Consider the following 26526-nt stretch of genomic DNA (forward strand, 5'->3'; position numbering starts at 1 on the left):
TAATGCATAGCAGCCCCATAATGATCCACAAGAGAAACAGTAACAGTGGTGGCCATACCATTATGGAATACCTTGAATATGACTTGATCTTTTATTTAGCCATGCCATATAATGAAAAATCAGGAGAACATTGAGATGTACATCACTGTGCTAAACAAACTAAAAAACACAATTATCAGGATCGTGTCTCAAGATCAGCATCTCCTCACAAAAAACTGGTTAGCACTCATGATCTCTCATATTGAGCTCAAACTGGAAGTCAGAAGTTAGCTGATGTACAGTGATTTGTCCTGTTCCCTCATTTGAAGTCTTTATTGCATCCTACCAGCTCCAATACTTGGTATAGATACCCAATTTCACAATTTTTTCGTTAATGGATTTCTTCTAGGACTTCATGGTTTCCACTGTCTGCACATTTCAATACTCAAGACAGAATTTCATCTTAGAAAAATAAAAAAATAAAAAATAAAATAAAATAAAACTTACTGTTTCTTTTCCTTTCATAGATAGCAACCTCAAACAATGAGAAAACAAGAACCAGCTAGATGTATTCATTTCATCCTACTTCTTTGTATTGAGAAGAAAGAAGATGAAAAATAGAAGCAATCCTCTAACATAGTTGACAAAAAAATATGAAATTTCAATGTGGTCTCAAAAAGTCTAATACAAAGATCGTGCATAGCAGCTGGAACTATATTCTTTATAAATCTTTACGAAAACAATGCCAGTTGAAGAGACTAAACTTCCTACAAATATAAAGTAAAAAAAATTCTTATACATAAATCAGTAATGTAACAAATTACATATGTCGGTACAGGTTTTTTCTGATAAACTTCCATAGAAACTTAGAAATAAGAAACAGAACAGTAAAAAGAAATTTTTAAAAAAAAAGTGAGATTCCTCACATGTTCTGCAGACCAGAGTTTGGGCTTTTCTAGTTTTCCGACAAGAACATATCCATGAAACCCAAGACTTGCACTGGGAGATGGATTGAGCTCCAAATGAGCAACACAGAGAGAATGCGGGTCCATATCGCCATCACATTCATACCACCTTGCAGTATCATATAGCATAGCTTCTATGGAGTACTTGGCAAGCACATCATATTCAGAGGTTTCCCTAAAAACATCAATTTTTACTTCAATCTGGACAACAGTACAGCTAAACGTTAGTGATAAATATTTTCAGTGATATTCTAGTCCAACACACACATGCACGCATGCACTCACAAGCACACGCACACACTGGAGTTGATTCCACATAGAGTCGAGTGGTGAGTGGTGTGGGGGGCCCACAGTGTTGTATGGCATAAAAAAGGGCATCAGATGCAGTTCACAATGAGGAAGGGACACCAAAAAATCAGGCTGCTCCAATCATTAGGTGGGACACCACATAAAATGTAAAATTGCCTCAAAAACTCTAAATTCTATGGACAGTGGTGGGGCCCATCTGATGATTGGATCATCCTGATTTCAAGGAGCCCCACCCACAATATGTGTATACATATGCATGTATTTATATGTACATTGTAACATATATTGCATTTCTCACAAGCGGATTTTCCAATCAATTAAACTAGAAATAAAATGTAAAAGAAGTGGAGCCATTTCATAAAAATCTTACACCTAAAAAACAAGATGGGCCTGTTTGGACACCATGAAACAGTTCTGCAGAAAACAGTTTTTTTGCAGGAAACTAAATTTCCAATATTTGCCAGCACCAAAAGACATTTCTAGAAAGTGTAGAACTGTCGAATAACTGCAGTTTTACATGGAAAAACCCCCTCCCAGTCTTTTTCTCATCTCATCTCAAAGTAGCAACCAAAGATGTGTATATATGCGTTCCCCCAATGATCAACCACCAAGGAACTGTCCATCCATTAGTGAGAATAACACCATGCCACATCCATAATAAGTCAGCAACTGATTGAGGCATCACCCATTTTTAAGTCAAATAGCTTAAAAATGACAACCAAAGTTGGCTTGCATAGGAGCAGTGAATGAATAGGTGATCAGTCAACTCTGCCTCACTCATGCACAAGAGACATGTTGGGGAGGATCATCTCTCTCTTCTGAAGATTGTCAATGGTTAGGATATGCTTCTCACCCACCAGCCATACAAAGGATGCCACCTTAGGAGGGGCGCCATAAGAGCAGAAAGTGTAAAAGATTTCTAGTGATCTGATAATCGACAGTTTCCGAATCATCGAATAAAAAAGATTTTACCAAAAAGGTGCTAAAGGGGGAAGCTCTCCAAGGCTCAATGACATGGTCTTCGTCCAATACAACCAAAAGCTGTGGGAACGATTCCAAGCTAGGTGAGAAAAGTTTGGTTTCCATGATCCTATCTGCTTAGGTGATTTGGAGGCAAATAGTGAGTGGCTTGTGGAAATAGAAGATCCAGTCTTTACAGGCGATGACCTAACATGGGCCCAAGTCAAAGATGCCACTTTTGGATCGGCACCTGGAGTAAGTTCCTCAACTCAAAGGTGGAGAAGAGAGGCGAGTAGTAGCACAAAGCCTAATAGAAGTCAAGGCCAAAAAAATGATATTGAGATTAAAGATGTACAAGAAGAAGATGATCGACCATTGGACATGGATGAGCAACTTGTGTGAACCAATGATAAAAAAAAACAAAAGAAGATGAAGTATACGTTGAAGAACGAGATGACTCCGACGATGATGATGATGGTGATGGTGCCACAATGGGAGAGTGATCAATGTATGTAGTAGTATAAGTTGTTAAGCATGTAAATTGTAATTTAAAGCTTGAAAGTTTGTATTTTTTAACTAATAAGTTGTAACTTGTAGTTTGAATTTTGTAACTTGTAACGGTATGTTACTTGTATTATAACTGATCAGTCTTCATTCTTCAAGATTTCATTTCTTAAAAAAAAATTAAAAAAAATTTTTAAAAAAATTAAAAATTAAACTTTTAATAAGTTGTTGACTTGTTATTGGTTACATGATGATTATTATAGCTTAGGTGCTAACTACTAATTACACAAATTACAATGAAATCGATTTATTTTTTAAAAAGGAAAAGAAAAAAATGTATTACTTATAGTAATTAAATAATTTTTATCTCAATTTTGGAGATTTTTGTCCAATTTTTCTTAATTTTCCCCTTTTTAAAAAAAGGTGCGTCGCCAAAGCAATTTTGCGATCGCATAAGCAATCACACACAGTGGACTGCACGGGATCGCATATGTGATTTGACAACATTGATCAAGTGAAGTAGGAACTCATCAATCAAGAAGATATCATTTCTCAATAATAATTAAAAAAAAAAAAAATTTAATAAATTGACGACTTGTAGTTATTTTACTTGTTAATGAATTAGAACTTAGGAGATGACTTAGTGTTAAGTGTGGCTTGTTGATTATTATACTTTATGTAATGTAACTTAGGTACTAATTACGCAAATTATAATGAAATATTGAAATTTAAAATTTAAAAAAATAAAAAAATAAAAAATGGATCACTTCTAGTAAGTAGTAATTACATAAAGTTTATCTTAATTTTGTAGACTTTTTTCATTTTTTCCTATTTTTCCCATTTTTCCATTTTTTTAGTTTTCTATTAAAAATAAATGTGTGCGATCACACACAAGTGATCACTCAAGATCACTTATGCCATTTGACAACATTGGTAGATAGGTTATCAATAAAAAGCAACACTAATTAATGATCCTAACCTCCTAACCTCTGATGAATGGGTATTTATTTGTTGAATTCCAACATTCTAGTAAGTAGTAATTACATTAAGTTTATCTTAATTTTGTAGATTTTTTTTCATTTTTTCCTATTTTTCCTTTTTTTTTAGTTTTCTAAAAAAAATGTGTGCTATCGCTTATGTGATTGTGAGATCACATAAGCGATCACACACAAATGATCACTCTGGATCGCGTATGCCATTTGACAACATTGGTAGATAGGTTACCAACCAAAAGCTACACTAATTAATGATCCTAACCTCCTAACCTTTGATGAATGGGTATTTATTTGTTGAATTCCAACCTTTGATTATATTAATAGGAACAAACTATGTCGAGCTAGTATTGTACAGTCAGTGTAGTGTGTGCAAGTGATCCAGGGTTCAATCCCTGGTAGTGTTACCTTTCAAAATATGTGTGTGTGTGTGTGTGTGTGTGTGTGTGTGTGTGTGTGTGAAGCTAGAGCATTGTACTATACATTGAACCAGGCGAATACGAGTTATGAATCCAGCGAATTGAAAATTGGACTAAATGAGCCTACCCCAGCAAATTGACGAATTTGAAATATATCGAATTGCAAACTAAACATTTGAACCTGAATCAGCCAAACTGTGATTCAGGTAATTATGGTCCAAACAAGACCAAAGTGATATCAGTCAAAAAACAAGACCCATTTGATTCAGACTGAAGATTATGTATCACCATGTGTCCCAAAAAGTTGGGTATGAGAAACATAGCGATTGCTTCAAAACTATGCTGCCTATGTCTGTATACTGATGTAGACATGACTATGAGGAACTCAGATACAACTCCCTACTTCCAAAATACAGGACACGGCTACGAATTCAGGTATCCGTATCCTATTTCTAACATGAATTTTACTATAAATGCTTTAGATTCAACCCATGCACTTCTCTTATCAAATTTCTCCCATTCTATTAATTTTACTTTTAAACAAAGAACACTTCTTAGTCTTCTCATAAGATTACAAATCTCACAAAAGTTGGAGAATTTCAAGTGTGTTTTTTAGCAGCTAAGTTTGGAGCCGATGCTCAGATACAAGACAAATCCTCACCACAATTTGATTTCAAGGAAACGTACCATTTCTTTATATTGAAATGGCAAAAAGAAGCAGCTAATGTGAACAATATCAACAATCACAGAGGATACGGATGACAAATTATACCAATAGAACAACAGATGCACACATAACACACCCACTACCAGTGTTATGGAAAATGAAGAGACGCATAGCTTCATTGTTAGTAGGAAACTGTACAAGTCTAAACAAGCAAATCCAGCAATGAAGCAGTTGTGTTCAATACAGAGGAAGCCTTTCTCAATCAAGTGCGATGGGGTAAACAAATGATTTCTAAGCCTACCTGAATATCTGCATATGAAAATTTGTCACCCAAGCTTGCCATAAAAAAATAATCGGTGATGAACACCTGCACAACAAATTGTTCCCTGTGTTATAATCATGTATGCCTTCACAAACTTACAACACACAAACAGCAACTGACACTGTAATTCTTTTCTTTTCTTTTCTTTTTAAAGGAGGAACACCATATTACATGTTGAACTAGAGAATTCATCAGATGGCACAAGTGATTAACCATGTTTACATCTACATTGCGAGTAATGACGTCAAAGTTATTGTTGTTCATCATAGGTAACTTAAAGTTAGATGAATGCACACTATCTAACTAACAATATGTCTGGTGTAAGACCGATGCATGAACTAAGTAACATGTGAAATCAAATAGCCGAATTAAGATATTTAATAAAAAAAAAATACAAACATCACTATAATCATCATAAATATCATGAAAATCAAAAGAAAACCATGCATAATCCTAACCTAAGCTACCAACATTGTAACTCAAAATCATTAAATAAAAAAAAAAACTAAGATCTAATGGATGTAGAGACATCCAATTAGCATAGGATATAGTCTATTTTAAAATAGGAAACCTAATACAACCTAGGGTGAAAATTAGGGTTTGAGTAATTTGGAAAAGTAGGAAATTTGAGAATTTTAGGTTTAGGGTTAGGGTTTGATTGCGGATGGGTATGGGAAAGTTGGGTTTGGGAGAAGATGAAGATTTAGGATGGGAGAATTAAGAATCTAAAGGAAATACCTGGATGGGGAAGAAAAGAGATGCGGTGTGGGGATAGATGGAGACCTTGCACCTCTATTGATGAAGATTAGTCTCGCACCAATCTTCCTTCCAAATCGCATGGAAGTATCTTCAAATCGCATGAAGATGGAAGAAGAAAGCAAGAGCTTTTCTCTTTTTTTATCACGAAATTCAATGAGGAAGAAGTCGCACGCCCTCCTCTTTTATAGATCCAAGAAGTTTCAAAATTTACAAAAATCCCCATCTTGTGAACTTTAACGAAAATAGTCCTAGTCTAAATAAAATCAACTAAAACACTCATAACGTGTCCAAATATAAAATAATCAAAAATTAAATCATAAAATATGATAAAGTCTAAAACTGATGTGGACGATCAACGATCAATGGCCCGATCATGTGATCCATGCGATCCAATGGCCCAATCGTCGCGTCCCTCCAATCCAACGGTCTGGATCACTCCATAAAGCAACTCATGTGCATCTTTCCAGTGTGGGGTCTTCCAAATGCTCGCACATGCACATGGGGTCTTCAGCACGATCACGGGTACTCGCCTAGCCACAGGGAAATCAGCGCGGCCCACTTCCTCCTTCGATACATACGTAAGGGTGTACGTGACGTGATGTCCTCATCAATGTCGTTTATAAAAGGCATGGAAAATATGGATCGACACCTCGGTGCCATCTACTGAGAGCACAATAACTTCATTACTTTAAGAAAGAAAGCAAAAGCTTGATATAATTATCTACCTCAGCACACCATCTTAATATTGAGTAAAGGTGTGATCATCCCTTCAGATATTTCTTTAAAAAAAAATGTAAGTGTCGATGGTCATAATTTGAGGGAAGAATATTTCTGAAGGAAATGAGGTCACTAAAAAAAGAATTTTGATTTGAAACATAGCATAACACAGCAAATAAGAAGAAATGAACGTATGCTTCTTTTAAACTAAACATGAAAGGGAAGATAAAAGGACCAAATAAAGCTAGAAGATATGAAAGAAGTGAAGAAGAGAGAAGGGAAAAAATATGAAGGAAAAAAAAAAAAAAAATTGGCAATAAGATAGAAAAGAAGCATGGTGTAAAAAAGACAAGAATTGAAGGATGATAAAGAGAATTAGAACTTAGGACTAGAAACAGGCTGACACTTTCCATCCACTCTTCTTATGCTTGAAATATGCTTCAAGAAAATGTCACTTTTCTGAGAGATCCATAGGAAACATTCACTCCCACACATACTCATTTGAGCTTTTTAGGGTGGTTTCTAGAGTTTTCCTTAGATGCTTTTAAGCCCCAAAACCATTATTAAAAAAAAAAAAAATTAAAAAAATTTAAAAAAAGGCCAAATACAATACTTTCATTGCTATAATAATGCACATGCAAAGACATGGGGGTTGCCTTCAGTAAAATACCACCATTAACAAGCGAACAAACAAATAACATACATTGGTGAATAGTAGGAATAACATGATTACCCACATAACAAGTCTGAAATCAATAAATCTTAGAAGAAGTGTGGAACTACGGGCATGTTGAGGCATCTTGAAATTGCAGCTAGGCAAAACCAATTTCCACATGAACCTGACAGCATTCTTGTTTAAGGCATAAATTGAAACAAGCAGAATAATCATTCTACGCCAGTTTGATGGAAAAGCAATAGCCCACTCAATGCATAATATTCTTTCCATGCATTTCCCAACCAAGGCTCTTTGAAGGTGAGTTGTATGCAAAACTCTCTCTGGAAAATGTGGTTTGAGCATGCTTCCAAACAAAGCATAACCAACCAAAGGGCATGTCTTACTTCTAATGGTGTTCAACCATCCCTGATTGAACTAAGGATTTCCCAAAGTAGAAACTTAATTACTTTCTTTCCCAAATAAGCAAGTTACTCAATGAATCTTACATTTGGTTTAAATGAAAGACATCTACCAAGCAGGTGAAAACAGTGAATAGCAAAGAAGGCACACTAACCTCTGGCTTTGCTAGAAGAAGCACATCTCGATGAATACCAGACAACCACCAATGATCTTGATCTTCTAGGTACGAACCATCACTCCATCTATACACTTGAACAGCCAATACATTTTCCTTGACCGAATCACAGGGGTGGCAGTAATCAGTGATTTCGAACTCAGCAGGAAGCCTGCTGTCCTGACTGGCATTACACATAGAAATGAGGTTCTCTATTAATGGGTTGAATAGAGAAAATGATGATAACTCTCATCCAAATGTATGACGGATCACAAGTAGTGTACTGGGAAGAATCACAATCCAAGACAATTATATGCTCCAGATGCACTTGACGAAATAAAATGTGACACAATCACTTCTTTTTACTTTCTTTCTTTCTTTCTTTCTTTGTTTCTTTCTTTTTTCTTTTTCTTTTTTTTTTTTTTTTTTTTTTGAGAGAGAGAGAGAGAGGCAACAGTTTATATAAATATGTATAGGGAAAAAGTTACAGAAGATATAAAAATAGAGCAAAGGAACGGGATTGACAAGCAATCAACCCGTATGTCCTGGCCGAGGCTACTGGGAATCACTAATAGCCATATCTATTTGTTCCATAAACTACAGCCCATGAAAACGTGGACCCCATATGCCCAACAAAGCACATAAGCTTTTGCCTTTTGAAAAACCACAGTCACAGATGCCGAGTTGTTGTTGAAAACCCCATTGCTGGACTCTTTCCATTGAGTCCACTACGAAATGCCGCAGAGCCACTTGCTTTTTGCTAAACAAGACCCCACTCCCAGCTTGAAAGAGCTCCGTTATCATTGATGGCATTGCCTGTTGAATCCCAAAGAGACAAAGGATCCTCCACAAACACTAGAGGAGATTTTGCAATGTATGAGTGAGTGGGTGGTTGTTTTTCAGCTTTAATGCATAATATGCAACAATTTGAGAGAAACGAACTGTGAGAATTACCTTTCACTGCTAACCATCCAAAAGATGTGCTGGGGGTGGGGGGTGGGTGGTGTGGTGTGGTGGTTGGATTGCACCTCAGCCTTGATATTGCTTGTGCTTCCTTCCCTTTTCTTGACCACGTAGTAGCTGTGAAACCCCTTTCAAAATTAGGTCCCATTTCCACCTATCCCTATCTTCCGACATTGGTGTTACACTGCATTTTGTTTTTCTTTTTTAGGAATCTAGAAAATTCCTCAACTTCCAAGTCTGATAAATTCCGTCAGAAATGTGGATTCCAAGCAAAGTCATTCCCAAATGAGGTGGAACAATAAGATCCTTGATCCCCTATCCATCGCTACCCATAAAGTTTACTGAATAGTAACACAAACGAGGGTATCACCACACCATCTGTCCTAAACCTTTTTCTTCTACCGCCTCCTAGAACATAGGAGATGCCAATTTCATTTCCTGTAACTCTCTTACACCATTCTATTGTGTTTTTTTCCAGTATTCCTTCTATCTCTTTCCCTTCTAGTGTTCATCAGGCTCTCACTCATCATGAGTGGAAAAGTACCCTGCTGGAAGAGATGAGCACCCTCAAAAAAATCAAACAGGAGACATTGTTCAGTTACCTCCCAGGAAAAAAGGCTGTTGGATGTAAATGGATCTTAATAATCAAGCATAAGCTCAATGGATGCCACAAAGCTCGTCTTGTGGCAGAAGGCTTTACTTAGAAGGTATTGTTCAAAGTATCCCCAATATTATCAAATCCCTTATATTATCCATCTCACCAGCTCAGTGATACCGACAACACTAGTAGTGATAACGATAACACTGGTAGTATCAAAAATTCCAGGTATCGGTGATGTAGCTAAGTATCACCAATGTATCAATACCGCCAATGTATTGCCTATATTTTTGACTATGTAAATTCCAGGTGTTGCTTGTATTGCCAATGTATCGATATCACCAATGTATCACCAATATTTTCGACTATGTAAATTCCAATGTATTGATATAGCCAAAAATCTGTTTATTAAAAAAAAAAAAATCCATTTCAATTTTTTAATGGGCACATGGCTGTATGCAGTGTTCAATTGTCGACAATAATATCACTAATATCGTGATATTATTATTATCGCAACATAGGTGATATCAAGACCACAATTTATCATTTCCTTTCCAATTGTCAATGATTTCTCGGTGAAATTTCGTGTGTTGTCAATATTCTGAAATAGCGATGGATGTTTGGATGGAAGGTTGGATGGATAAATGGGATGGTTGGATGGATGGATGAGATGGATGGGATGGTTCGACTGATCTCCAACGACAAGACATGCTTTTAGGCCCCCATTAAATGGAAACTTATTACTTATGCATTCTTTTTGCAATTTTTTTATTACTAAATAAACAAATGTGTATTTTAGCATATCCTAAGGTTTCACTAAAAAATTCCACCATTTCCACATGCTTCCCCAATGTTTCCCCGCATTTTCAGTTATCAGCGATGTTGATATTGTTTTCATATCGCTGGCCAACAAAACTTGTAGCGATACCAATACTCCGAACACTAGTCATATCAGAATTTTGATAACCAACTTGCTTTTTTTTTAACTAGATAAGTTTGTCATCGTCATCTAATAAGCATGTGTTGCAAGCAAGGGCATGATCGCTACTCATGCTCAATTTGAGTGTAGGAAGATATGTGTGTGTGTGGGAAGATATGTGTGTGTACAATTGTTTGTAGTGGACCCATCTGGAGCAAGTGAGCAACCATTGTTCTGAGATTGGGGCCAAAATGACTTTGTATTTGATTCTATTATGCATGTGTCCAGGAGTTTATAACTTTAACGATTTTGCTTTGCTAAAGACAACATCTCAGACGCACCTACTCCATTGGACCTTTTACCCATCATCGCGGTACATAATCGTCTCTTCCCTTCTCATGTCAATGAAGTTTATAACAACAACGACAACAACAACAATAATAATAGTAACAACAATAAAAATAATTTGATACGAAAAAAAAAAAATTTAGTGTCGAAAAGCATAATATAAAAAATAATAATAATAATAATGGGATAATGTAACAAAAGAGGTAATCAAAGAATGCAATCCAAACTGTCATCATACTTTTAAAAAGAACATCTACATATGCATGATACAGACCTATACCCAATAGGTACCCCATTCACCCAGGCATGGAAAGCAGAATCAACAGCCTCGAAGTGCAGCAAGACGCGACGACCTATCAAGTGCCAATTGACATATCATTTTAGAAAGAATTGAGGGGAACATAACAAATGACACCAAAACAAACATTATAATGGAGCAACACAAATAAGCATACAAAGCCAATGAAGAGTAAATCCCACATCAGTCAAAGATGATATGCAAGTTATTTCGTAAATAGCTTCTTTTAACACCCAAGATGGAGCTTGCACAAACGAACTAAGAAAACTTGTGGAATACAATTACACAAACTCATGAAAAACACCATTTCTTGGATAACAAAATTCACACCTCATCTTCTGAAACATATGTTCACAAATAGGAGCACTTTGTTTGCTATGACGATTATTAGTCAATGTCCTCAGAATGCTAATACTTTAGGCAAGAAAAAACGGAGCACTTATTACTCAAGTGCCCTATAACTAATCTAATCATCACAAGGGAAAAGAAAAACCATTTTTCAGTTATCTTTGTCGTCATTGAACTAGATAACCATCCACTGTTGAACTAAATCACGTCAACATTATCTTTATTTGGCCTTATCCCACTTAATTGAGTTCAGATTTACAAAACCCATTTTGATATTATCACTCGGGTCCCATCCTTGTTAACAAGCCCTCTCCCACTTCTATACTTTAACAACAAGGGTGCAAAAAAATCAAAAGAGAAAAACTCGAATTTCTCAAGACTCAACCACGACTCAGTCAAGACCAAGTCAAGCCAACTTGACAAAACTCAAAAAAAAATAAAAAATAAAAAATAAACAAAATAATAATAATAATAATAATAAATAAACCAAAAAAAAAAAAATGAACTTGCAAAAACTACCAGGAATCTACAATATTTTTTATTTTAAAATATTAGATATTATGGATAATGTTATCCAAGACTCGGTACAAACACTTTTCTCAGGTTTTTAAACCATGACCAAAAAATGAAACTACCAAATTCACATTCCTCAAATAAATGACACCAATGAAGAGTGGCATGACCAAAAATATGTTAACTCGGACTTGCCAGCAAAGACAATCACGCACTCACTCAAAACACATAAGAAAAAATAAAAGAAACAGTGATAGAACATCAATCTCAAGAAAAGAAGACTAAAAGCAAAATACATAAACCCAAGCTCTTTGGTAATGAAGTTCAAAACAGTGCATTGCACAAAGAAAAGAGGAATTATGTGGCACTGAATCTCTGCAATCATACAGTTTGCTGATGCCCCGGTTCCCTAGGTGTAGGCCCATGGTCCAGTGACCCAATATGTTGATTTGCTGCATCACTTGTACTTGGAAGATTCTAGCCCTTCAATCATCGCCCTTTTTTACATCGAATATGGACAACTCCAATTTTTCACTCAACCATCTATTTGAAGGCCACTAGTCAAAGGATTAGGGTCTTCCAACCAGGGAGATTTTGGAAGCATACCCCATTGGCAAATCAAATCAACAGTCTAGATCACCAGTCCATGGACCCCAAATGAATGGAATTAAAGCATAAGAAATTGTGGTTGCTGGGGCTTGGGACCCTAGAGTTCCTCAACAATAAAACTCATGCTAACAGTAATGAAAACATCTGATGCAACTTTCACAGAATTCACAATCTTGTCACTGGAAATGAAATTTATGTGACTTCTTGGATAATGGAGCATGACAAAGAATTGTTGTGATAGCCTGTGGAGAGAAATATGCTGCCTGTGTTTCAGTGCAATAACAATTGATGCCAATCAGTGAAGAAACTGGGATGGAGTCTATAATAGCATAACAATTACTTGAGAAAAAACTGATACAGTCAATAAGCAACAGTAAGAAGATTAACAATATGGCCCTGAAGTCATACCCTTCCATTCTTTTGGAATACGGAAGTATTTCCTGTAACAGCCAGTGGGATTGTCCTCAGGAACATGTGGTGGATTAAGTGGAAAGGGATACACAACATTGGTATAAATGGGTCGATCAAAACCATGCATCTGCCAATTCGAAGGAACTGCATCATTACAGACAATAACAATCACGTAAGAGCAATTCAACAAAGCACCTCTCTAGGATTATATACCAACACAAACATGAAGAGAATCCATGAAATTAAAAGGGCTAAAAATATCTTCATTCAAATCAAAGATTCTAAAGATGAAACAACTAAATGGCACAAGAAAAGGGTTTCAACAAGCAACATACTTTGGATAAGAGGCCCTGCTAATTTCACTTGTGTAGATAAGAAAAAGGAGCACTTGGATCACAGCAGCAATCAAACCAAGTAGGAATAGATCACCATACTTGGATAAGTGGGTCCTACCATCCACATGAACCAATCAAAGTGCATGTGGGCACCTTTTCCTTATCTGTGAATGTGAGCGCACCTTGGATAACGTGGACATATACATGATTGGCCTTTCAGATGATGATGATGATGACAACGACTCTCCAAAAGCATCTTCCTTTCAGTATTATGTTCATATTCTGTAGAAGGCGGCAGTAATATGCACATGCGGTTTAAGAGTTATCTTCATATTCTGCAGCTAGCCTGTTATCTTCATATCGAGCAATATTTTACACAAAGTTTTCCTTCATAAATTTCCTCCAAAAAGCCACAGATTCCACGAAGGTGTGGAACCAGCGACAAATCCATTCCAAGCATGCTTGGCAAATCCCAGCAAAAAAGCATTCAACTTCTAAAAGGTATTTCCTTTTATGTCACTCCCTATAGCGAGCATATAGAGGAGGATTAAGGTGCATTCCACTGTGAGCCTGAAATATCACTCTTGAGGAACACACCGGCATTGTCTGCAAGCAACAACCTGGGCCAGCAGTCAAGATACAGTGGAAGCTGCACTACCAGCTTGCTTACACTACTTGCCACTAGAAACCAAGCAAAAGGCATGAGAAAAATGATGTGTAGAACACATGCCACAGTAGAGGTTCGAACTCAGCACAGTAATATTAGCGAACAGAAAAAATGATTTTCTTGCAGTAATGACATGTCAGTGTTTGAACCATCAAAACTTGAAAGAATATATAACCTAAGGCTCAACTTGCACGTTGCTGTGAAATGAGTTAGCAATACGACGAAGTGAAGTGCCTTCCCCTAGACAACGGTTACACCTTCGCTGTTAGGAAAGGAACCTCATAGAGGACATTTTTTACTGTCCTCAGACAAATGCATTGAAGGGTGTTAAGATGATTATGCATGAGGCTTTTTTTTTCCTTTTCTTGTGTGGGTGTTTTACTCATTGTACTACATCCCTTATCAAAACAAAAGGTTAGCCAAACAGATTAGTCCACTAACTGTTGCACCCAATCCCCCTACCATTCTTTCTTGTAATATAATCTTGCATGGCATCAGACTGGTAGCTCAAATCCTATGCTTTCTGTCTTTTCCCTTTTTCTCCTTTCTTCAGTCAAAACTCCAAAAGTTCACAATCCCATAAGAGTCGCATCTGATCAAATAAATGTGCTTGCACTAATAGGGCCGTACAGCTGATTTTAGAAACCATATGGCATTTCCATAAATGTAGGTCTGCCAATTGAGTGAACCATGCCTTTTCCTTTGCTTTTTTTTTTTTTCTTTTCATGTGTTTGAAGAGTGATCAATCAGATCCAATTAGTCTATTGCAGATCAGACATCTGTCAGATCAGATCTGCGGAAAGAATGGTTCATCTGTCATCTTAAGTGAATACCAAGAATCTTGTTCAGATTATATGAAATGGGAATGTGTTCTGTAAGCTGACTGATTGGGTGTATTAGAACAAATCTGGGTGCAAACTGTCCTACAACTACCATGCTTCACTTATGTTGGTTTCCAATCGGATCTGGGTGCAGAATTTGTCCCATTACTGTTGTGCTTCAATTGTGTTATATTTCGATTAGATCCAGGTGCAGAATCTGTCTCATGCGTTATGTGATTTGATTCTATACTATTCTCATCAGATCTGGGTGCAAAATATTTGATTCTATCGTATTCTCATCAGATCTGGGTGCAAAATATTTGATTCTATCCTATTCTCATCAGATCTGGGTGCAAAATATATGATGTTACTAATGTGTAATGATTTTGTTCTGTTCCAATCAGATCTGGGTGCAGAATCTGTCATTTAGTACCGTGTTCCAATCAGATCTGGGTGCAAAAATACATATTGTTGAGAAGCAATAACTCTAATCTACATGCGGCATATGTATATAGATCACAATACGTGGTAAGTATTCTAGGTACATGTCTTCATTTACATGTTAGTGTTATCTTTGACCAATTTTCTCAGTGAGATTTAGGATATGTGAAGGCTATGTGTTCTAGAAAAAGTAATAATATTGCAAGGGTTTTTTATCAATTGCTTCTAGATATCTCTCAATTCAAACAATGCCTGAGGAACTTTAGAGGTTGTTTTGATGCATTGACAACTCACTTTGGATAAGGATATCCTTTTCTAAGAAGCATAAATCACATTTGGATGCAGCATTCACTTAAGAAAAGCTTGTCTGTTTGGAAGAGGTGGTTGAAAAAATTGAATATTATGCTATCCGAAGGGGCTGGAGTGCTGCTGCCCCAGACAAGGGGTGTGTGTGTGTGTGTGTGCGGAGGGGGGGGGGGGGGGGGTTGGAGCTAATGACACGTGGGACACCCCATCATTAATTTGAACCGTTCACTCTTTCATACAACTAGGGACAAGCCATGGAACAAAAATCAAGCCTGCCGGATGATGCTAAAGCATATACGAGGATCACGAGGATGCACACATGCATGAGGATCACACCTAGTGCAAAAATCAGCCCTATCTACTCATCGGGTGGGCCGCACCATAGAAAACAATGAAGAACCATTGATAAATAGCAAAATACAACTGCAGTCCACTTAATGAGTGGATATGGTTGAATTTTGCACAAGGTGTCCGTCTTGATGGGACCAACGTCACCAACCTATCAGATAGATTGCATGTCACACGCATGAAAGGTTGTATGTTATCCACTAGGGTGAACATAACTTATAGTCCAACCAGTTGGATTTGAGACCTTCATACGCATGCACACAGACATATGCATGCACACACGCCAAGGTATTCCGTAGCAATAATGATGGCCGTAACAGCCACTACCATTACTGTTAGGACCTTTATAAACAATAAAAAATAATTATTTTTAAAAAGAAAAAAAAAAAAAAAACCTATATTGGCCCCATAATTGACCGTTACAGGTCATTTTTTTCTGTGACAGCCATTATGATCGTTACGACCTGGTAACGTGTATCAGTTGCCACCAAGACAGCCACTATGATCATTACAACCTGGTAACGCATATCGGTTGCCACCATTACCATTATGTAATGACCGTTACAACACACCATGACATACGCGCAACCTTCTCATATACATAATGCATCTAGTCCACATCAAGGGGTGGCAATGGCCCAAGCCATAGGCTTGCGCCCAACCCAACACTAAAGACCCAAGGCCCAGGCCTAGCCTAAACCCTGCATGGACCTCTCATAGAATGCCCTATCCCGACCCCAAAAAACTGTTTGGGCCCTAACACAACCCAATCCAATCCGACTCAGCCTGAAAATTGATAAAATCCCTGTTTCCCCCTCGAATTTTCCTAATCTATCTATTTATCAAGTGGGTCACACGTGCACAAAAAATAAACATTTTAGAGGAATAAAACCAATGGTTAGCATTCAAGATGGATGGTTGCCGAAGGATTAGAATGGCATATTTGTAGGATAAATAAATAAATAAATAATATATATATATATATATATATATATATATATATATCGGGTCCTGTCAAGTTTAAATGACCTAAGCCCAAGCACGACCTAAAAATTGATTGGGCCATGTATGCGAGGCCCAAGCCCAGTCCAATGGCCATGGTGGTAGGTCAAAGCCCGGCCCATGGTCCAAGCTAGAACAATGAAAAATCACGCTTAAAACATCTAAAATCACTTCATGGGGCCCACTAAGTTTTGGAATGGCCTAAAACTGTGTAATCCCTCATCTAGGTGACAATAGACAGGCCAGATGTTAGAACCACATCTCAGTGAGCCCCCCAAACAATCAGGAAAGTTCAATGGGTGTGCGTCCACTCGACCATTTTTTGTTGTGTGGCCCACGTAGTCATGGATCAGGCTAGATTTTGGGCTATGGGCCAAATAGGGAAGGCACTTCTGATGGACGGGTTTGGATGTCCAACATACATCACAGTGGGGCCCACAATGCTCAGCCTTACTATAAGTTACAATTAAGGACCACCTTATAACATTTTCCTATAGCCTTCAGCCCTATATTTCTTTCGCTTTTAGTTTTTGGAAAACTTGGCCTTATTTAAAGGACATGGGACTGGGAGGGTTTTTAACAAAAGAAACTGGGACCTAGGGAACTTATAAAAGGTATGACTAACTGAATATCCATTCGACTATGCTCTCTCCCATTCTACAAGGAGAAAAAACTATGATTCTTCAGTAGAGTAGAGTACGACAATTGATACATGGGCACTAAGAAATCATACATGTGAAAAAGAATTTAAATTAAGCTGTGCAAATCATGGTGTTGAATTTAGATAGAATTTATTTGATTTTCGAACCGGCTGATTAGTGGGTATTTATGGCCAAATGAAAATATTCATTGGTCCAAATTTAACAAATAAATGCTTATTAATCAGTTCTTAGGAAAATTGGCTCCCCTCCCCCCACTAGTGCGGTGTGTACACACAACACACACACACATACATAAATGGCTCTCTGACTTTGTCTTTCTCACTATTATCTTCTGCAACTTAGCAATTACAAAGTGGGAAGATAAAAGAATGGGTTAGTGGGACGATCAAGTACAACCTAAAACATATTTAGTAAAGGAAAGACAAATGTCGATGACCATGCACCTCTCATTTTGTCTACCTCACTTAGTTCTATCTTCTGCAAGTTAGCAGTTACAGTGGGAAGATAAAGAACTGGATAGTGGTAGAATGAAGTATAACATAAAACATGTAACAAGTATAGAAAAGGAAAGACAAACCTCAATGATCATACACTTTTAAGGCATGTAAAAGCTAACTCAATAAAACTTACCTGGCAATGTTTCCCAATTGGAGTCCTCAAAAGCATTGTCGTAGAAGTTTGTAGGAACACTTGTAGGACTTGGTGCCAAGAGAAATTTCCAATAGCCACTCAAAGACTCCACAAAAGGCAAACCTTTGACCCAATAACAAGCGGAATCAAGAGCACTGGAAACAGCATCATCATTCCACGCAGCTGAACTAGAAACAGACAACTCTACCTTGCTGCGTTCATACCAGTATTTCAAAGATCCTGATCACATAACAAAACATTAACTTCTGCTAGAAGAACTGACTTGAAGACTAGCTGCTTGAAAACAGTCCCGAATCTCCAGATATGAAATTTCCAAGTAAAGAATCAGCATTTTCAGCCCCGCATGTAGAAATTGCATACATCATCTAGAAATGAACCCATGATTGTCTTAGCATATTCAAAGTCAGCAAATTAAGAAAATAACATCGACACCTCAAAAATTGGGAGTACAAGTAAATTCCCCAACTTCTCCCATAAATCAGTATCATCATACATACAACTTCATGCTAATAATTTGCACTGAAGAATATTTGTCACATCACAATTCACTTCAAGATTCAGTTGTAACTCCACCATGCAACATTTGCAAACTAAAATAATTTGTAATAGAAAATTGTATAATTTATTTAAACAACGATGAACAAAATCCACATGCAAACAGTAAGTTGGGAGACTTTGGAAGACATTGTAAGCTAGGACGAATTGAGAGCTCAGAGAACTCACGCCCCTCTCCCAACTTATATTAAAAAATTAATAAGGTATGGTAGTCCGCAGGACCACCAAACAAACAAGGTTTCTACTTTAACACTCCCCCTCAAGCTGTAGCTTAAATATCTGTCATGTCCAGATTGGAACATAGTAAAGAAAAATGTGAACATGATAATGCCTTAGTGAAGATATCCGCAACCTATGATTTAGACTGAATATAGGCATGTGGTAATATCTTTGAAAGTGATCTTCTCACGGATGAAGTGACTGTCAATCTCTATGTGCTTAGTCCTCTCATGGAAGACTAGATTATTTGCGATGTGGGACGCCGCTTGATTATCACAATAAAGCACCATTGGATCACCTAAAAATAATTGGAGCTCCTGTAATAAAGACTTAAGCCATAACATTTCACAAACTGCATACCCATGGCTCTATACTCTGCCTCTGCACTAGAACGGCCCACGACATTTTGCTTCTTAATCTTCCAAGTGAAAAATTTTCCTTCAACAAAGGTACAATATTCTGAAGCAAATTGCCTATTTGTTATGGAACTTGCCCAGTCAGCATCAACAAACACCTCTACCTAAAGATGACCGTTAGCCCAATTTAAGATCCCCTAGCCAGGTGCTTTATTTAAATATCTAAGAATCCTGAGAACCGTCTCCCAATACGGAACTCTCATTGGTGTATGTATCTACTCACAATGCTGATGGCAAAGGAAATATCTGATTGAGTAACGGTAAGATATATCAACTTGCCTACCATCCTTTTATATCTACCCGAGTCATCGAACAATTCACCTTAGGCGTATCAGCTAGTTTACACCCAAGCATGGTGGTCTCCTCTAACAAATCAAGAAAATACTTTCATTAAGAAAGATTAACTCCCAACTTTGATCTGGCGACCTCAATACCCAATAAATATTGAAGAAGCCATGGATCCTTGGTTTGAAAATGCTTTTAAAGATGCTTCTTGAGCTTTAAGATGTTGGATTTGTCGCTCCCTATAATGACGATATCATCAACATATACAACTAATGCTATCATATCCTTATCACTATGCTTCATAATGACTGAGTGATCAACCTTACTCCGATAGAAGCCATAAGTCAGTAACACCTGACTGAACTAATCAAACCACGCCCTTGGAGATTGTTTTAAGCCGTAAATCACTTTCCTAAGTCTACATACCCTCCTGATCTCCCCCTAAGCAACAAAACCAGATGGTTGCTCCATGTAAACTTCCTCAAGTAAATCGCAATGAAGAAATGCATTCTTAACATTGAGTTAATAAAGAGGCCAGTTCTTGATAGCCACAATAGAAATAAATACTCAAACAAAGTTGAGTTTCGTGACAGGAGAAAATGTCTCCTCATAATCAAGTCATTGGGTTTGGGTGTAACCCTTGACAACCAATTGTGCTTTTGACCGCTCAACGGATCCATCTTAGGTGATACTAGATAGTGTAAACCCATCAACACCCTACAGCCTTTTTTCCCAGCAAGCAAGTTAGCCAACTCCCGTGTATGGGTCTAATACATAGCAGCCATATCATCTTCCATAGCCTTACGCCGATCAGGATGTGCCAATGCATCATGGTAATTTGAGGGCATAGATGCATGTGACAGAGACAGAGTAGAGGCATGAAAGGAAGAACTTAATTGATGATAAGAAATAAAGTAAGAGATGGGATGATGGGTAAGGAAATGATATGTACCTATCATATGATCTGTGGCCCCTGAGTCAATCACCAAAGAGGTGGTACAAGAAGACGCAAAACGAGCTTTACCTATGTCGGCTAGAGTAGCAATGGAGGAAGATGGAACTGTTATCACCATATGCCTAACCATCATCTTCTCATAGGCATCAAGAGGAACCGTGATGGTGACTGAATCGCGTGTAGAAGTAGGACTAGAAGTATCATTAGAGGGTCCACCATCTGAATACATCGCCTTGTTGGCCACGAGAGGCCTAGGAGGTCAGCCATGAAGAAGCCAGCATTTGTCAACGATGTGATTCGTCCTCTTGCAGTGAGTGCAAAAGTGAGACTGCACAATGAGGTCGAAAGAGAAACTATGTCCACGGCCATGTCGAATACCATGTCCCCCGTGACCACCCCTACCTCCAAAAGTTGTCACAAGAGCCAAGGTTTCACTATAGCTAGCAAAAGAGGTAGTAGATGGGGGAGAAACACGAAGGACACGAGCAAATACATCAGTCAATGAGGGAACACTATCACTCCTTGGCATCTGAGATCTGACGGGTTCAAGATATGGCGCAAGGCCCCAAGAAACAGAGTCACACCAAGCTCCTGTCTAAACTATCTCTGCTGGGCAATATCACTAGTGTACGGATAACACATAACCCCCTCATCGAACAACCCTTTGAATCGAGCATTATCTCCCTGTTTCATATTACAAATTTCTTTAAGAATGTCATAGAAGCGATGCATGTGCTTCTCGGTCAAGTATAACTGGTGCAGATTCTCCCATACTTCTTTAGTTGTCTCATGACACATGAACGTGATATACATTGTCTCATCCATACTTGCAAATAACCAATGCATAACTTGTGTGTAATCCTCACTCCACTAAAGATAGGACGAAGAGTACTCAGAAGGACTACTATATGTCAAGTGTTTAAGTTTCCATTTAGATTTTAAGAAAAGCTTGACAGACCGCGCCCAAGGAAGAAAATTAGAGACCCCTTGTAGTTCAACTGAAGTCATTTAAGGAACTTCATATTTCAAAGCAGAATTCACATCATCACTTTCGCTACCCATGACGTAAAAATCAAACAAGCAACGCACAATATACCACAACAATGGCCAGATCAGAGATGTAATAAAGATGATGGCCCACAGAAATCTGGCCCATAATAGTCAGCCAAATAAACACCCAATGGCTATTAAGAATCGTGCAGTTGCTGTCTGGTGCAACAAACAGACAGATCTGTAAGATGAAGGGTACCAGTGGTGTCCAGCAGAGAGGTTACATTTGGGAGATGGGTCACGAGTAGGTTCAGGCAGAGGGTTTTCCAGCAGGGGCGAGGTTGACGTCGATCGGAGAAGAATGAGAGAGATAGCAGTAGATGTTTCAGGCAGCAGCAGATCACGGCAGCAAGGTAACAGTTTTGGGCAGAAGATGGAGGTGAGGCTGGGTTTTGTTGACGAGGTGGGGTTTTGGGCAGGAAGTAGAGGTGGGGCTGGGGCTGGGATTGGGTTTTGTTGACAACCAGAATTTGGGAAGATGGGTGGCGAGTGGCAATGGTTGGAATGGGTTTGGGTTTTGTCGACGATCGAGATGAATTTCAAGGTTTACGGCAAGGTTGTGAGCAGGGGTCGGCAGCGAGGTGCGGCTGGGAAGGGCAACAATGAAATCTATTGTTGCAAAGCGGCAGCAAGATCTAATTTTTTTTTTTTTAGGGATTAGGGTTATACAAAACCCGTGCTCTCTAATACCATGTAAGCTAGGGAGAATTGAGAGATATGGGAACTCACGCCCCTCTCTCTTAACATATATTAAAAAATTATTAAGGTATGGTGATCTGCAGGACCACCAAACAAACAAGGTTTCTACTTTAACAACCATGACGGGGGTGAGTTGATTATCTATTTGTACAAGGGTAATTCTAGCAGAATATATATGTCATTAGAGAATCACTAACTAGATCCTCCCTAAAACACTGCACTATTGCACTCCTGAACACTTTTATTATCCATACAGAAGAAGAAAATTTTAAAAATCCATGAAGATTTTATAACTAATGGTTCACCGGAACTTATGTTTCACAACATGATATTCAACATAAGCATCTCATTCAATTGATACAACTAAAAACGGATATTTACACATACTGAAAATAGTTCTTCCAGAGAAATGCTTTTAGAACAAATAATCTCCATCTATTGTGCTTGTATCCTTTTTTCTAAACATAGATGGTAAAAGTGGGTATTTACCTTCAACTGTATCATGGCAACGCAATGAAACATGAGCATCTCTCTTTTTCCACTTAATGAAAGATGGATCTTCCCACACCTTGCGCCCATGGTCAGAGGGCAGAAGTATTTGTCCAACTAGAGAAGTCATTCCCAAGATCAAAGTGCATATACTTCTCTCATGTGAAAAAGATTCTATATTTCAACAGCAGAAAAACCCTACAATGAAAGAGAGAGGAAAAGAAGAAGAAGAAGAAGAAAAGAAGAAAACAAATGACAAAAACAGCATTAGACATACTTGTAACTGAAGTAATAAATAAAAGTTTTAGTTGCAATATCCAAAGTTAAGAAATTATGAAAGGGATACTTATAAAAAAATCATGTCAGCTGAATAGAACACAAGCAGGAAAAAAAAAAAAACCCTAAAAGTTTTTTAAAAAAATTGCTCTCCATCACCCAAGCAAGGGTGCACTTGGACCCACTATCAAATTCAATAGAAAATGTTATAGCTGAAGTGGAAATAACCAAAGTGTAATTTCCTTCTTTAGCACTCAATTCATATTTAGGATCTGTGCTCCAACTAGAATCTCATTACCTTCAAGTTTGACCTGAAAGAAACACGGTCACAATCTGAAGGATACTTTCCCATGAACACAGGGAAGCATCATTAGCTTTAATCTTTTTCAGTTGATTATACTGCATGTTCACGAGTCAAATTAAATTTGATGAATGACCTAGAATGAATCATGTCCAGTAGTAAAATGCTCTCATCTATTGAACTAATCTATCCCCCGGAATCAAAACTCCCCCAAAACTGAATCACTCATTCTAAGATGCACAACATGTGAAAAAGGCAGAAGAGGATTCAAATGCAGGAGCAGGGAAGGCATCTATTCCAAAAATGTTAGAAGCATAAAAGCCTATGAATCTAGAGCAGGAGAGTGAGTGCAAGTCTAAGTTTAAAGCCAAAGTCAAAAGGAATCGCCCTAAAACAATGTGTCTTATGGTACGCAGATACCTAAATGCCCTTAAGACCATACGACATGTAAATGGGTACTAGATACGGTTGGATCCAGGCATACAGCATGGATAGGACTGCAGCAGTATCATAATACATGTGGAACTATTTAGTACACACTTCATAATATAATTTGTACAACACCTAATACATTATACTGCATCTTATGTTGTAAATATATTTTATAAAGATCATCATCATCATAGCATTGTTCCAATTACTTGGGTCGAGTTTAGGAATCTTGTTTCAACAACTATTCCTATTTAAAGTCCCATCAGCAATAAGTAAAATAACAAAATCCAAGCATCCGAACAACCTCTAAGCAATTGTTATGTTTGTTCTATGATCATGTGGGATGAAATGAATGTGTAGTAATTTCTCTAATCTAATTGTAAAGAAGATTATGAAATGGTTAATGTAAAGAAGATTATGAAATGATCAGTAAGCAACACTATGAAACACAAGGTGTTGGCACTCAGATTTTGACTATGAAACCACTTCCTACAATCAATATAGTGCTTCCACTCTTGCAATCCAGACGGATGGATAATGCCCCCTCATGCAAAACATCCTTATCCAAGACAGGCACCTCACCATCTATCGTACTTGGGATCTATTTACACCAAAGCTACTGAACACATGACAGGCAAGCTTAAGTAATTTGGTCCTTTATAAAGCATCCTGATAGATGGCAAAGGTTCTATCTAACAATACTCTTCCTTGATGTATGCATCATACAAGGTTACATCAAAGCTTCCGCACAAAGTCACCTTGTTGGCAAAGGTTCCATCTAACAATACTCTTTCCTTGATATGTGCATCATAGAAGGTTTTGAATATTTTAGTTGGCTTCAGATGGGGGGGTGGGTCAGAACGTATTGGACAATATGGGCTGCTTTTTTTCTTTTTTTACTTTTTTCTTTTTTCTTGTTTTTTTTATTTTTGAAACTTTATTAGGAAAATGCTACCTCACCCTCACTTAGTCAAGCAAGCAAGCAAGTGTTTCTAGGTAAACCACAGGTGATGCCCTTGCCTCCATGCGGGGGTGGAACCCAATCTCGACTGGATAGATTGAATGCAACGTTTCATCTATTAATAAGAGTAATAAGAGTAATCATGCCTAAAATAACTAAAATCACTTCATGCTGCCCACTAAGTTTTGGAATGGCCTGAAATTTGGTGTGATCCCTATCTCAATGACAATGGATGAACCATATTTCTGAATCAAATCTCAGCGGTCGCCACAAACAATCAAGAAGGTTTCAATGGGTGGCCATCCACTCAACTATGTTCTGTTTTGTGGCCCACATAGTCATCGATCAGGCTAGATTTTGGGCTATGGGCCTAAAAGGGAGGGGCACATATGATGGTCGGGTTGGACATCCAGCATACAACATGGTGGGGCCTACAAATATCAACCTTACCGTAAGCTCAATGACCATGTACTGCTTGAGGCATGCAAAAGTTAACTCTCCCAATCAGAATCCTCAAAAGCATTGTTGTAAAAGTTCATAGGAACACTTATCGGACTTGGGGCCAAGAGAATTTTCCAATAGCCACTTAAAACTCCACAAAAGGCAAACCTTTGACGCAATAACCAACGGAATCAAGAGCACCAGAAACAGCATCATCATTCCACACATCTGAACTAGAAACAGACAAATCTACATTGCTGCGTTCATACTAGTATTTCAGAGATCCTATCCACATAACAAAACGCTGACTCATGCTAGAAGAACTGACTTAAAGATTGGCAGCTTGAAAACAATCCTGGTAGGAAATTTCCAAGTAACAGGATCAGCATTTTCAGCACCCACATGTAGACATTGCATACATCATCAGGAAACGACCCCATGATGGTCTTGGCATATTCAAAATCAGTAAATAAAGAAAATAACATCAACATCTCAAACATAGGAGTACAAGTAAATTCCCCAACTTCTCCCTTAAATCAGTATCCTCATATATACAACTAACTTCAAACTGGTAATCTCAGCGAGAATATTTACGGCATCACAAATCACTTCAAGACGCAGTTGTCACTGCATCATCCAACATTTACAAAATAAAATAATTCGAAATAGAAAGTTTTATAACTTATTCAAACAACGATGAACAAAATCCACATGCAAATAGTTAAGTTGGGAAACTTTGTAAGCTATATGGTGGGGAGTTGATTATCTGTTTGTACAAGGGTAATTCTGTCAGTACTCTACGTATTCTGGACCCTCCCTGACTGACAGCAGCGCCCTTGGATCCACGCCGCTAGGATCCAAGACATCGGCCACCGGCAGCTATTCTACACCGCTCTACCCGTAAGATCTACCCCTTACAGAGCTCTCTTCCCTAATAAAGATGAAGGGTACAGATGCCGCACCTGCGTCCGCCTCTTTAGCCCTCTAAGTTCTCCCTCAATGCCAGCGCTTGAGTGGCGAAGACAGTGCCCCTGATGATCATGAAGGAAATAATGATGCCATAGCAACAATGATCGGACTCGAAATCGGATTGCGCACCGTGTAAACTCTGTTGGGCCCACCGTAAATGTATGTGATTTATCCACGCCGTCCATCCGTTTTTCCAGCTCGTTTCAGGAGTTGACTTGAAAATTGAAGAATAGCCAACGCTCAAGTGGACCACGCCACAGGAAACAGTGGGAATAATGATTTCCACCGTTGAAACCTTCACAGGGCTCACAACGATGTTTATCTGCCCTTATCCAAAACTTATGTGAACCAATAAATTTTTTTTTTCAGGAGACCTACACGGTTTCCTGTGGTGTGGTACACTTGAGCTTTGAATG

General features: G+C 38.0%; 1 protein-coding gene across 1 annotated transcript in view; it reads right to left on the bottom strand.

Moving 5' to 3' along the window:
• LOC131237338 (uncharacterized) overlaps positions 1-26250 on the bottom strand; it is a 41479-nt gene extending 15229 nt beyond the window's left edge. Inside the window, exons 1-8 of the mRNA XM_058235044.1 lie at positions 26104-26250; positions 22731-22928; positions 18042-18281; positions 12827-12973; positions 10925-11003; positions 7823-8006; positions 5097-5162; positions 906-1145 (exon numbers count right to left, since the gene is read on the bottom strand). Coding sequence (XP_058091027.1) covers positions 906-1145; positions 5097-5162; positions 7823-8006; positions 10925-11003; positions 12827-12973; positions 18042-18281; positions 22731-22860 — 1086 coding nt within the window. The 5' untranslated portion in view covers positions 22861-22928; positions 26104-26250. The remainder of the gene's footprint in view (positions 1-905; positions 1146-5096; positions 5163-7822; positions 8007-10924; positions 11004-12826; positions 12974-18041; positions 18282-22730; positions 22929-26103) is intronic.
• Between the last annotated feature and the right edge of the window lie 276 nt (positions 26251-26526).

Source organism: Magnolia sinica, chromosome 2 (assembly GCF_029962835.1).
Source record: "Magnolia sinica isolate HGM2019 chromosome 2, MsV1, whole genome shotgun sequence".
In the NCBI taxonomy this organism is placed as follows: Eukaryota; Viridiplantae; Streptophyta; class Magnoliopsida; order Magnoliales; family Magnoliaceae; genus Magnolia; species Magnolia sinica.